At 33.7% G+C, this 14,161-nt stretch overlaps 3 protein-coding genes across 9 annotated transcripts in view; 1 reads left to right on the top strand and 2 right to left on the bottom strand.

Moving 5' to 3' along the window:
* LOC119638839 (putative thiamine transporter SLC35F3) overlaps nucleotides 1-461 on the bottom strand; it is a 32,173-nt gene extending 31,712 nt beyond the window's left edge. For 5 of the 7 annotated variants that reach the window (XR_005247499.1, XM_038035883.1, XM_038035885.1 and 2 more), the window contains exon 1: nucleotides 90-244. The gene's annotated coding sequence lies outside the window, so the exon portion shown is untranslated. Of the gene's footprint in view, nucleotides 1-89; nucleotides 245-334 lie in introns of those variants that run through there. The other 2 variants (XM_038035884.1, XM_038035886.1) reach the window with 1 other exon arrangement.
* Nucleotides 462-7,400: 6,939 nt separating this feature from the next.
* Nucleotides 7,401-10,598, top strand: LOC119638821 (kinesin-like protein Klp61F; the record flags this gene model as incomplete). Its single annotated transcript, XM_038035847.1, is given in 2 exon segments — nucleotides 7,401-9,231; nucleotides 9,310-10,598. Coding segments are annotated over 2 exon segments (3,120 nt in total), but the record flags the coding sequence as incomplete, so codon positions are not given.
* A 668-nt stretch (nucleotides 10,599-11,266) lies between these two features.
* Nucleotides 11,267-13,843, bottom strand: LOC119638859 (cyclin-dependent kinase 2). The gene is made up of 6 exons (XM_038035936.1): nucleotides 13,719-13,843; nucleotides 12,822-13,017; nucleotides 12,648-12,758; nucleotides 12,410-12,571; nucleotides 12,134-12,331; nucleotides 11,267-12,076 (listed from the first exon to the last, which is right to left on the bottom strand). Exons 1-6 carry the CDS (start codon nucleotides 13,841-13,843, stop codon nucleotides 11,963-11,965), a joined length of 906 nt encoding a protein of 301 aa, XP_037891864.1. The 3' UTR covers nucleotides 11,267-11,962.
* Nucleotides 13,844-14,161: the final 318 nt, after the last annotated feature.

The following is a 14,161-nucleotide window of genomic DNA, read 5'->3' as shown; positions in this document are numbered from 1 at the left end:
AAAAAAAAAAAAAAAAAAAAAAAAAAAAATAGAAGAAAAAATGCCAGAAATTAAATAACAGTAAATGGCCCTACTACCGCTAGGCCTACCTTTTATTTCTTGGCCATCGATGTAACCTTGCCTGCGATCAATTGCGTGTAATACTGGTCTTAAAATGTAAGCGTTTTTACCAAACTAATTTTTATATAATTCATTTACGTTTACATTTCTTTTCTTAGATTATTCAAGCATTTGCTTTCTTTTAGTATAATTTTTTTCTTTTCTTATGAATAACAAAGAAGTTTTATTTTTTTTCATTTATTTTGCATTTTTTTTTTATCAACTATCAACTAACGTATATTGCTTAGCAGCTCTGAAGCGGATTCCTAGGCTTTTCTAAGTTCATTTTTTCTTTCCATTTCTTTATTTTCTTTTTCTTATTTTTTTTGTTTTTTTTTTTTTAATTAAACCTTTTAATGCATTATCTTTAAACGTTATTAACACTTGGTATCTAAACTCGTACTAAACATTTCAATGAAATTTAGTTAAACGATTACCCATAGAAGAATATCACGTACTCTCTCTATTCCTCGAGTTTTGAATGTCTCTCCCACTGTAAAATCCTTTACATGTTTTCTTCAACGTTTCTTTCTTTCTCTCGCTTTTCTCTCTTTCTCTCTACCGTTCAATGTTTCTCTTATCATCATTTACAGACATTCTTTGCGGCCACGTGTGTATATGGAGGCAAAAACACTTGTTATATGCAACATATAATATATTCATCATATCTGCACTCGAAACATATAGTTATACTAATTTCGCAGGTTCGTTTGCAACGAGCTTTTCCATCGCACGCCAAGCATTCAAGAGCGTACAATGAAAGCCACAAAATGTTTATTCGCATGCTATAGCTAATGTCGAACGGAATTTTAAATCTAGATTTAAAAAGATAGCCGAAAGCACGAGACTTCCCAGGCGGTAATATTTCGGAACAATTGATAGATAATTTTTGAAATTATCTCCGTCTTTTTTCGCTTAACACCAATAATGCCATGTTAACTAGAAGAAAGAGCGTCTTGATCTGCAATATTTTCATAATGAAATTTTTTAAGATATGACTTCGCAAAGAAACTTTTTCTACAGTGTTTTTTTTTCCTTTTTGAAGCGAAGAAATTTTATTGCTTGGAGATAAGAATAAGCTAATATTTCTCGAAGCTGAGCTTTCGTTCCAGGTTCCATATGCCATTAAACACCATACATATCGCCATACTTTCTTGAACAGTGGTCTTAGTAGTATTTCTCACAATCCTAACGGGCGTTTGTTAGAATTTGGTTAAGAATTTTTCCCGTTTTATCATCATCCGGTGTGCTAAGGAGTAACGCTCTCTTCGCATCCTGCAAGCGTTGTCGGTAATTGGAAAACAGCAACATTCGGAGGAAGATTCATTATTCTCGCTCTATTGTGCCCCTTTTGAAGCATCAAGGTTTTAGCTATATTCACTATTATCGATGAATTTTTATCAAATTCCATAAATAAAATAAAATTTCTAGCATTGCAACTCCATTACTGAACAGGAAGCAAGTGTCAAAAATATCATCCAGTTTTCCTCGAGCAAGCAAAAGGAGTCATAAAGAAAAAGTGGGAACGTATTCTCTGAAATCATAAAAGTTGTGAGGTGGTAAGTTAAAGCTTGAAAACCTGCTCCTCTTTGATTTAATTCCGCAAATCAGATCCCAAAATAGCTTCCACTTAACCACGTAAGCACAACAACTTAAAGGCGAAAGAAAAATTGTAGCATTTTTTCATGACCAACCAATCAATAACTTGATATTTCCTTTTTTTTTATAGCAAACTGTCTAACAGATCTAATTTGTTAATGGTGGCGTTAATAGGAAAACTTTTTTTCATCTAAAATGCATCATAGTATGAGATATTAAGATATTTTCAATAGATTTGTGACTTTCGAGAAAACAAGAATCAAAAGAAGGCTTAGTAATAATACCTCTACACTAAGAAACTTTAAACCATGGTTGTTCGAACCCAACCCACCATTCAAAGACCAAACATTAATGTTTTTGCCGCGAAATTTGCAAAAAAAGGTCCATAAATCAACTTTGCAAAAACAAGCGCTTACAAGATAATTCAAAAAAATGGGAATAATAATGAAAAGCAAATAAGAAAATAAAGTTCATCTAGAAAAGGACCAAAAGGATGCGAAAACCAATTTAAAAAAATTGGCAGGGCTTTTCTTCAATACCAACCGTTTCAGATATTTCCACTTTTAAGTCGAAGAACCTAACCTCTCTTTCCATCCTTCGATACTTATACGATGAATGTTTGATCAACTAAGAGAAGAAAAAAAAAGTTTTTTTTATCTGCGCATTCCTCACTTTCGGACTCAGCTGTTGACTTGATTTTGCTTAACGTTTACATCTATGCTTCCCTTAGAAGAAGAAGATTTCTTCTTAACTCTTCGATTGTTCGCTTAATATGCTCTCCAAGCCTGATTCCAAACTCTAGATCTAGATAGGGCGACACTAAAAACTTAAACGACGAATTTTCAGCAGTCACAACTGTATCAAGCTAAGCCAAGTCAACTCAAGTCAAGCACATTTTACGAATTATAAAAAAAGACTTTAGTTAGCTTTAAAAATATTGAGCCTGGTAAGAGAAATAAATGTTTGAGATAAGAGTGAATCGACATGTTTTATAGCCACTTAACCTTGTTTGTGAACGCGGTCTCCGTTGAAGAAGAATGATGAATGAATATTGCAACCCGTTCCGGAAATGTCTAATGCGTTCTCTATTACTAGTAGAAAATTTCGCTAAAATATCTGAAGAAGGATTCAATATCTAATATTCGTCTTAAGCCAAAGATAGTTTCCGTTAATTGTTTTCTTGTTTACTACGTTTATGAATTTTTTGTTTATATTTTTATTTGTGAAAACAATTGTTGTACGCATGCTTTACGCTTAAAAGCTTAATGGAATTCAGTTTAATAGGCGCGACCTTTCTCCCATTTTCTCTCTCTCTCTCTCTCTCTGCGTGTATGTATGCAGATACATATAAAAACTTTTAAGGTGCATGTTGGTCTTTTAGCTGCCACCACTTTTTGTTGCCGGTGTCAATGCACCTGTTATGTTCTATTAGTGGTTACATATAAATATTTATTTATTGTTGTTATTGCTTGAAAACAAGTCGCATTCACAAGTCATTACGGCACCAGGCTTTTACTTCCTTTTGTGATATGTACGCATATACAAACATACATACATGCATATATATGTATATGGATATGATATGAAAATGCTTAAAACTGAGAAAAGTTTCCCTTTTCTTGGCACACTCTTATTGTAAGATTTGTATTTCATGTTCATAATTGTGCCATTATAGATATATCTTTTTTAAAATACCGCAATTATGCAATTGACATAAAGGGGAATTAAAAAAAAAAAAAAAAAAAAACTAAAATGTTGGATGAAAGTTTTCAAACATTGTTTAAATAATGCAGTTCACTTAAAGAGTACGATATATGCGTAAAATTTACGAAATGCTGGCATAGATAATATTCAAGTATAAAGGTAAATATAAAATTAATAAAAAAATAAAAATAATCTTTTTTTTTTTTGTTTTTGCTTTTGGTTCATTAAAGCGATAGCAGCTACACTGATCACAACAAATGCAAATCTTCGAATAGTGGGAAGCTTTCGGAGGTCATATGTAATTGTAAGATGTTGACTGCAGTAGCAGATTGAATGAATAAATTTCTCAAAGATCCATTGATAGGTAGTATGCGACTTTACCGAATTCTTTCAACTTCTTTGGTTTTCAGTGTCTCAGCATTGTTTTGGATACAATAGCAGAGTTAGTTTAGTATTAAATAATTGTCTTAGCGACGTGTTCCGATCCGTTTAATGCTATGAAGAATTCAGTGATGCCGAGAATTAAAAAATAGGAAAGAGTAATGAAAAATTCTTCTATCTATACTAGCAATAAGACCAGTTTCCAAATTAAGTTCCAAACTCAGCTTACCCTTACTTGTAATTGTGGCTGATGTGAGTTCCAAGCTGAATCGTTTTATGCCATGGAACAATAGTATGACAAGGCATATGACGATTCGGTGACATTTGCTGCTACACTTAACTATTGTTCAATAAATCTTTATATTGCGAAATTTTTTGATTTTTGTAAGCATTACATTAACACCCTTTCGGATAGATTTGGAGAATTTCTTACGCGCCACCGTATTTAATGAAACTAAGATTAATTCGATTCAAGCTCTATTACTACAACTTTAACTTTATTGCGGAAATGCCTCTAAAATAAAAAAGAGAGAATAATAAATTATTTTATAAGAGAATAAACTTTTTGAAGTGTTTAATTGCATTTTGGAATTTTTTTGATTAATTTGGCGCAATCGGATTTGTTTAAAGCAATCCAACTTAATGTCAATAGAGACTAGTTGATAATGCAAATGTTCTCGCAATAATCCTTAAATTCTTATTTAACAGAATTGTAGCGCAAATTTCTCATTTAACAGAAATTCAGCGAACATTTCTCGTTTAACAGATACGCACCGATTTTGTCTCAGTTAACAGAATTGCATCGATTTTTTTCTCACTTAGCAGAATCGCAGTGTTGCAATTTATTGAGAGCAACTCTGTGCTCTCTCCAAACTCAATATACGGTTGTTTATTCGATTATTTTACCGGAAAATGAAATATTGTTTATATATTTTTATGTTTTCATTGGAACAAGTGTGTTTGCCGCCTTATTAATATGTATATGATATTCCCCATTGCTTTTTTACACTCTGCGGATTTTTTTTTTTTTTTTTTGGATAAAGCAAAGTATAACTGCATGTATGTGTGATCTAGAATAGAGAATGTGTGATAGATGCGCAAATATATCAATTATTGTTCTTGCACGCAGATTGTGTGCAATAGAAATGGGAACCAACATAAGCCAAAAAACATATATGAACCTATGAAGCAACCGTGTATGTATGGGTTGTTTATACAGTTAAAATGATATGTTTAAAGTTTTTATATTTTTCGAATAACAGGACGTGGGTAAACTATAACTCATTTGTATACTATTTATTATTAGTGTAGTGTTAATGGTACCCCTGTCGATTTTTGTCGTCAATTTGCTTTTTAAATTTTTTTTAAGATCTCTGCAAAAAGTGCAAAAAGTGCAAAATCCGCCTGAGTGGCCGAGTATGCAAGAGTCTCGACTAGCAACTCATTGGTCGTGAGTTCAAATCTCAAGTGCGGTAGAGTTTTTAATAAAAGCCGAAAGCCTTAGATGCTAGTGCTTTAAGACTTTAGTCTTAGAATTTATTCTCTGGCTAAGTTTATAATAATAATAATAATAATAATAAAAGTGCAAAAGAAACAGAATCGGCCGGTACTTTAGGTTAAATAAAAAATTTCTTTTATGAACGAAAACAAAAGCTTTTATTGATACGGTAAGCAGTTACATAATATATAAAAAACACCGAAACACCGTCGTATGTCTATAAAGTCTCCTTTTACAAGCCTGCATTCGAAGGTTCAAATTTCCGACAAAGCCATATTCGAGTATAGATATAATTGCAGCCCTATGCGTCCTTAACTTCCCGACAAATATTTGTTTTTAGATAGTAAATCGTTTGTGAGTTACACGTATAAGCTTTAGTTTTGAAATAAGCCCAAAAAATGTATCAAAGTTTACTATCTAGGTCGCCATGTGGCATCGGGATGTATTTTTTTTTTAAATTACATATATAATTAACAATCTATCCAAAAAGACAATAAACAAATTCTCTATCAGGACGAGAAAAATAATATGGGTTATCGTCTCTAAGAGGCAGCATGTAATAATATACATTTTACGTCGATCTTCAACCAGCCTACGACTGCCTATTGGAGCGATCCGCGCAAAACATGAAAATATTGAATCGAAATGCTTTTCTTACAGCATCTTCATTCCTTTAACAGATTCGGTAACTGAAAGGTTTGCGTAGTAAGCTACCTGATGCAAACTTATTTTGATTTGGCAGCGATTCACCAACCGACCGCTTTTTGCGGTTCTTCAACCTTGCGGACGTGCATGCCAGCCAAGCCATGCTGCACCGTTCCGAGCATGTGATGATCCGAAAGCACCATGCCTGATAACTCTTGCAACAGGTGCCCAATATGTGGCATTTTTAAACCTTTGAAACCAAAACCGACAATCGGAATACGATGGAGCAGATTCACCGTAAATTTCCGAAGGTGTTTCGTGGGCTTCGATACTAGATTTCCTCAAATCAACAACAAAAGAACGTAGACGTACGCTAAATAAATCAATAATATTAAATGGAAAACTGTTATTGTATGTAGAGGAAGGTCAAAACTATCGAATTCAACCATTACGTAGAGCCTCCCGCCCAAGTAGCGCAACTATCGCATTCGCAACATGCACCATTTACAGCCTAACCTTCTAAGCTACGAATTATTTCGTCTGTAGAATTTCGACATTCTTCGGGCGAAACGCCCCCAACACCTCTTTCATCCGAAAGCCGTGCTACAGCGGTGCGCATACAAACAATTGGCGCTTCAGATTTTATACCAATTCTAGAAAAGACAGTTAGATATATTGCGGCATAAGTGCTGATTAATGACAATAGTAAAGATTTTAGTGGGTCAAAGCAACCGATGGGATACCGTAGCGATAGAGGAAAGTGTGCGTTAACTTAAATCAATTTCCGAAATAGAGTTTACATCTCGAATAGGATCTTTGTTTAGAAGTTTGTGTCATGACACATGGGTTCATCTCAAATGACGAAAATAGATTACTACACTATGATGTCGCCTTGACTTCACTTAGCATCACATCGCACCGTTAAAAGTTTTGCAATTCATTTTAAGAAAAGGATTGCGATAGCCAAGAGAATAATTAATAACAATTTTTATATTCACTTATCATAAGTTGCACCACCCCAAACCAAGCCACTTGATCAGTTTGTAGGCGTTGTGCTTATTTGGTTTTGATTTTCATACCCCGGTTAGAAGCAATCAGATACAAGTGACATAACTATGGTCCCATCATACAAGATACGTAATTTGAAAGTAAACTAATTTCTGACGAATAATTTTTCTTTCAAATTTATGCAACAAACACAACTACAAAAATCTTATATTCTAGTCCTCTTCGGATATTGAACCGAAGGCCTACTTGTATTGACACTATTTCTCCGAGGTGAAAGGCTTTTTTTTCTTTTACAGAAGAACTGACATATTTTTCGATGAGTAATTGATTCATTCAAACAATATTAAGCAGTAATATGTCAACAAAGAGTTTTTGAAAATATTTGTCAATATATTTTGCACCTTATAAAGTGAAGTTGGAGAAAATTTCAGGTGTTCAGAGTATTTATTAAAATAAAAATAAGAAAATGAATAATTCGGTTCAACTTGCTAATCAAACGCAGCGCAAAAGCAATCAAAACGTGCAAGTTTACGTGCGCATAAGACCACTTAATGGGCGTGAGATTATTGAGGTTGTCTCGCCCAAGGAGATTGTAGTGCATTTTCCTAAAGAATCGAAATTAACCAAAACATTTACATTTGATCGTACTTTTGGTCCGGAGTCCAAGCAATTAGAAGTTTACTTATCGACAGTAGCGCCACTTATTGACGAGGTATTAGCTGGCTACAATTGCACTGTGTTCGCTTATGGGCAAACGGGTACCGGCAAAACGCATACCATAGTGGGTGAGAAATCTGCTGAATTGAAATCCGCATGGAATGATGATTCCGATATTGGCATAATACCACGAGCTTTGTGTCATCTTTTTGATATATTACGCACGCTGAAATTGGAATTCTCAATGCGTGTTTCGTATTTGGAATTATATAATGAAGAGCTTTGTGATCTGCTATCCTCGGATGACAGCATTAAAATACGTATTTTCGATGATAGCACAAAAAAAGGTTCAATTATTATCCAAGGATTGGAAGAAATATCTGTTCACAGCAAAGATGACGTGTACAAACTACTTGAGAAGGGAAAAGAACGGCGAAAAACGGCCACTACTCTAACGAATGCTCATAGTTCACGCTCGCATACTATTTTTTCGATACTAGTACACATCAAAGAGAATGGCTTAGATGGCGAAGAAATGTTAAAAATAGGCAAATTAAATCTAGTGGATTTAGCAGGTAGTGAAAACGCTATTAAAACGGGTAATGAAAAGGGTACACGTGCCCGTGAGATGGTGAATATAAATCGAAGTCTATTGACTTTGGGACGCGTTATAAATGCTTTAGCGGAACGTGGCCCGCATATACCATATCGTGAATCTAAATTGACCCGTTTACTGCAAGAATCGTTGGGTGGCCGCACTAAAACTTCAATAATAGCTACTATTTCGCCCGGCCTTCAGGACATGGAGGAAACATTAGGCACATTAGAATACGCTTATCGAGCTAAGAATATACAAAATAAGCCGGAGGTTAATCAAAAACTTAATAAGCAAACTATTCTTAAGGAATACGCCGATGAAATTGATAAACTTAACCGTGATTTAACGGCAGTACGTACCAAAAATGGTATCTATTTAGCTGAGGAAATCTATAATGAAATGATATTTAAAATGGATTCGCAAGATCGTGAAATAAATGAGAATGTACTGCTAATGAAAGCCTTGACGGAAGAATTGCAATACAAGGAAAATATATTTAACGAAGTTAGTTGGACTTTGTTGGAAAAGACTGAAGAATTGAAAAAGACCGAACAGCATCTCAATGAAACTGAGTGCGATTTATTGCAAACTGAAAGCATTTTACAAAAGATCCAACGACGTTACGTGGAAAAGAGAGTTATTGTAGAATCCCACATGAAAACTGAGGAAGTATTAACCGCCCAGGCTTCAAAACTACTGGAAGTGGTTGACGTAGCCATCCAGGATACGCAAGCTTTACACGACACCATTGATCGACGCAAAGAAATTGATAGCAAAATACAATCTGTTTGTGAAAGATTCTCAGAACGCATGAATAACAAATTCGAGTTAATGAATGAAGAATTGAATGATCTAAAAATGCAACATCGAAATCTTACCCAGACTCTCGGTGATGAGTTACCGACCGCCGTTTCGCTACAAACGCAACATATAGAAAAAGTTGAATTAAACGTAAAAGACTTCAGTGAGTTATGTGAGCAATCTTTGACTAAGGCTTACAATATTATTGATGATTTTACTGGAAGCTTTGACGACTTGAAAAGTGAACATAAAGAGGAAATTTTAAAATTATTGGAAATACTAAAGCAAAGCAATATTGGCTTTGTTGAAAAAATCAAAGAAAATTTTTCTCAAATCGAGCAATGTAACCAACAACAGAAATTAACTATCGACCATATGCGCAGCGATATTACCCAAATTTTAAATGAGGGGCAAATCAAACTAGAAACGCACACCGAACAGTTGCAAAACAAAGTTGAAATCATAAAACAATGTACGGAAGAAAATCGACGACAATTTCTAAAAATAAATGAAATTATGGAGAAAGAGCGTGCTTTGGAATGTGAGGAACAAGAAGTGCTTGAGAAATTTCATAAGGATATGAAGGATATACAAGAGCGTCGGTTCGCTGAAATGCTTGATATACAAAAACGTCGTTGCGCTGAATGTGATGCTATGAGCACATCCGTGGATACCATAAGCACAACTAATCAGAAATTCTCAAGTGAATTAGACAAGAAATCAAATTTGGATTTTGAATATTTAAAGCAACGTCAAGTTGACTTCTTAGAGCACCGGAAAATAGCAGAAAATCATAGTGCTGAAGTGGAACGACATGCTGAACGGAATATGTCGATGTGCGCTGCTCTACTGGGGCAGTTAGACAACATGCACGAGAAGAGAGAACAACGATTGCAAGTTTTCATGGATACTCATGACTCTTACACTCCGCGTATGCAGCATTTAATCAATGCTTATGAGAATCAAATGAAATGTTTAAGTCTGGAATCGTCTAAGCAAGCGAAAATATCAACAGATCACTTAAAGCAGTTAACAGTAGAAAACGAGCAACATCTAAAGAAGCACATTACGGCAGCAGGTAATTTGAATTTGACCGTTGAGAATGCTTTAAAAGATTATGCAAAAACGTGTCAGAAAACAATCAAGGCCTGTGTGAATGATATGAACGTTTTTAAGGAAGATGAATTGAAAACTTATACACCGAGTGGCTCGACACCTTCGAGAAAAGAGTTTACCTATCCACGCGAGTTAGCGGCAACATCGCCAGACAAACGTATTGTCGAACGTCTCCACCAGGAAATTGATTGTTCAGATATCGACGCCACGATGCCTATTGAAGAGGAAATATTCTTAGAGGACGATCATATTGAAGACTCAATGCAACTACTCTCAGACACTCAGACAGTCGTACGCAATTCCACACTAGTTGACGCGGAAGTCTTACCGACGAAATAATTTATCTGCCAGCGCAGCGTTGTAATTGCAAATAACCAAACAATAAACCAATTAACGATCAGTGACCATTCGCCAGGTAAACTTTCGCTGAATAATAACTCGCCAAGGAAAAGCTCACGTCTTAATCGTTCTTATTTAAACAAACATAAAGAAATGCTCTATTTTTACTTTCGTAATAAAATAAATAGTTTCTAAAACTCTTCTAATATAATGTTAAATATTTGTTTAAAATTCTTCTTTTCTCTTATTTCCTTTTCGGACACCTTTTGTGACATTTTCCGTTAATTTAATTTTTTTAACTTAAAGTCAAATTTTTATTAAAGAATATATTTGAATGCAGTTCAATATAAAAATTTCAGTGAGAGAACGTAACAAAACAATCTATATTTTAATGTTGAAATTATATACAAACTAAGTTGCCTCTAATTATGTACCGAATGGATCGAAGCAAGCGTTTGTAAATAATGAGCGTGCATCGTTCTTATTGAAATGCAACAGAAACAATAGAAATAAAATACAATCTTGTACATGAAAAATACGGGTTAATAAAATTAGATCATCTTCAGGAAAGTGTTCTGCTCTAGTATTCATTACCTCTTGTCTATCTCTTTATATGGTGCCTAGGGTGCCTGCAGGATTATTTAATGCAGTTTATAATATTTGAGATAAGATTTTGATTCACTTAAAAATTCAGAATAACTGTGTTGGTAAAGTTACGAAAAATATTTTATTACACAAATTTTGAAACTCAGTTTGGAGGAGGAATTTGTACTTTTAGATGTTAAAAATGGAAGGAGAAATCTATTCTCTAATCGAGATGTTAGCAATGTTAACACGTCCGCGGACGTGAATGCTATAGCATTCATTTTCATAGTGATGCAAAATGACGTGAATGCTACAGCATTCAAATTTTAAAGCCAATTTTTGTTCATTTAATTTGCTATAGCATTCACGTCATCCTAGTTGAGAAATATAATCTATATTGTCGTGGATGCTCTAACATTCATTTCATATAACAGTTAAAATACGATGTTCTGACTACTCTTGTAATATATGTAAAATCAGATTTTGGATATTACAACTAGTTTCCAAAATAATTGCCTGTCTATTTTTGCAGCTCCCTGAAATTTTTAATGTCCGTGAACGTGTTAGTGCATTCCTTAAAAGGAAAGTATATCTACAATCAATTTTACTAAGCATGAAAGTTGTTCGTCCATATGTTGTACAGAAAAACGGTAATTTTAGTTAGTAATAAAGCCAACATCTCTTTCTAGATAACCTAACGAATTTTAAAGTTAAAAGAAGCATCGCATTACCTACAAAATTCTTAATTTTAATTTTATTAACTTTTGATTTTTATTTAACACTTCTTTACAATGCATCTTTGCCCTGGTCTTCTTGAACAGAGGATGTCCGTTGCAGATGAACATTATGCTGAGGCAATTTTGTACTTAGTATAAAAGGAAAAAAAAAAACTTCTAATTAAAGCAAGATAGGTCTATATTAACTAAACACTTTCAAGATTCTTTGGGTAAATCGACTTGTTTAACAAGTTCCAAATTATCAAAATATCTGTGGAGCATTGCGTTTTTGGCTGATATACGCCCATTGGGCTCATAAATCATCATAGCCTGAAAAGTTATTTAAGTATTAATTAATAAACATTTAATGAGACGGTGATTAATAACCTTGAAAAGTTCATAGGCTTCATGTTTAACTATTATGTCGGGAATATTAGGTTTTTCCCATTTAGGGAACTTTCCTTTATAATCGGGCAATTGAGTTACACCCGGCCAATTGCTTTCATCTGGTGTACCCAAAGTTCGAAATATACGATATAGTTGATCAATTTCACTGTCACCGGGGAATAAAGAACGTTTCATTATCTGTAAGTTTAAAAGGATTTAAAAAAAAAAAAAACGAATAATAATTCACTGAGATTGTTAACTAAAGAAAGCTATTACCATTTCTGCGAATATACAACCTAAACTCCAAATATCCATCCCGGTACCATAAAATTTTGTACCTAATAGAATTTCGGGTGCTCTATACCATAAAGTTACTACCTCATGTGTATAAGCTCGCATTGGCATATTAAAGGCTCGAGCCAAACCAAAATCCGCCAACTTAAAAATATGACGCATATAGAGTATAAATTAATAGCAATATTAATAATAATGATAATAATAATACACTATTTACTTTAATATTTCCTAAGGTATCTACTAATAGATTTTGAGGTTTCAAATCGCGATGCAATATGCGATTCGTATGACAAAAAGCAATTGCATCAAACATTTGAAACATATACGACTGAAACGAAAGAAAGAAAAAGGAGAGTATTAATGCCCTTCAAGCAGTATTTTCATTTACTACCTTTACTAATTTGTTTGTAAATATTTCTTTTTTTTTATCCATAAGTTTTTTCAAATCCATATTTAAATATTCGAAAACCATATACAAGCTGGTGTCGGTAACAACAACATCAAATAACTGCACAATATTATTGTGATCAAGATCTTTAAGCAACGATATCTCGCGTATGGCCGTGGATGGGACACCTTCAGTTTCACTAAAAATCGAACATATATAAATGCAATTAAACGAGAATTTATAAAAAAAAAAAATAATAATAATAATAATTACATTTATTCAAATTACCTCCGGTTGTTAAGTTTTTATCGTAAGCATGAAAGAAGATATTTTTTTATTGTATAAATTTATTTAAATACAAAAACTTTGTTTCACTTTACGTAGTCCATGTAACTCATTACAAAGCCGAATCATGTGGTGCTATGAGATATTAAGTTTAAATAATTACACAGCACAAACATGGGTCCGGGCTTCGTTAAGAGTCTTTATTGCTTTTTGTAAGAAATCTTACATGGCTTCTTAGTACACAAACGAGTTATATATACGCATATATATATATATATATATATATTATATGGCAACATTCAATTCATAATCAAGCTACGAACAAGGATATAGCAATTTCTTAATTCCCTAATTTCCAATCTTTTCATCAGCACCCGCTTATGTATGCAAATTTGGAAAAGGAAAGTTTTAGTCCAATTCATTCCCCTCAAAACACTCGTCCCAACAAGTATACGAATTAAGTCAACATAAGATGTTTATAGCGCTTACAGACCGCTTATAGACGCTTTGGTTATTATTTTTTGTTTTTTTTTTCTTTTAACTACTTTATCCACTTGATCCTGTTTCGCTTTTTCACACAACGCACACAATCATTTGTACTGCAGTTACGCTTACCTTGCCAAACGTATTTTCTTTAAAGCCACATCCTTGCCAGTTTTCTTGTCGCGCGCTTTAAAAACGATGCCATACGTTCCTTCGCCAATTCTTTCGATCCTTTGAAAATTATCTACGTCATGCATGCTCAATCCGCCCTCCTTAATATAATAACGCTTGACTTTTACCTTAACTTTACGATTTTAATTTATATTTTACGAGTTTTATATATCAATTTTCTTTCCTCCTTTCCAAACCATATAACCATAATTTTGGGCGCATTCACACAAACACATAAGCATACACAAACAAAAAATAAAACTATGCAACCGTACTAATCGTTATCGAAGAAGCCAGTGAAGTTTTAGCGATGGCAAAATTATTATTAGATAATCGTATATCAGAGTTGCATTACGAGATTGAATATCATAACAAAAACGTAGTCGATTAAATTTCTCTTATTA

The sequence above is a fragment of the Glossina fuscipes genome, unplaced genomic scaffold (genome assembly GCF_014805625.2).
Source record: "Glossina fuscipes isolate IAEA_lab_2018 unplaced genomic scaffold, Yale_Gfus_2 110, whole genome shotgun sequence".
NCBI classification, from domain to species: Eukaryota; Metazoa; Arthropoda; class Insecta; order Diptera; family Glossinidae; genus Glossina; species Glossina fuscipes.
This window is presented reverse-complemented; position numbering and strand designations above follow the sequence as displayed.

Bases quoted from the DNA above. Each gene is read 5' to 3' on its own strand.
- LOC119638859 (XM_038035936.1), bottom strand. From the start codon at position 13,843: ATGCATGACGTAGATAATTTTCAAAGGATCGAAAGAATTGGCGAAGGA. The intron at 12,332-12,409 runs GTAATAGCTTTC...TTAAACTTACAG, and splicing joins GTTGTATATTCGCAGAAATG to ATAATGAAACGTTCTTTATT. The intron at 12,077-12,133 runs GTTATTAATCAC...ATAACTTTTCAG, and splicing joins AAGCCTATGAACTTTTCAAG to GCTATGATGATTTATGAGCC.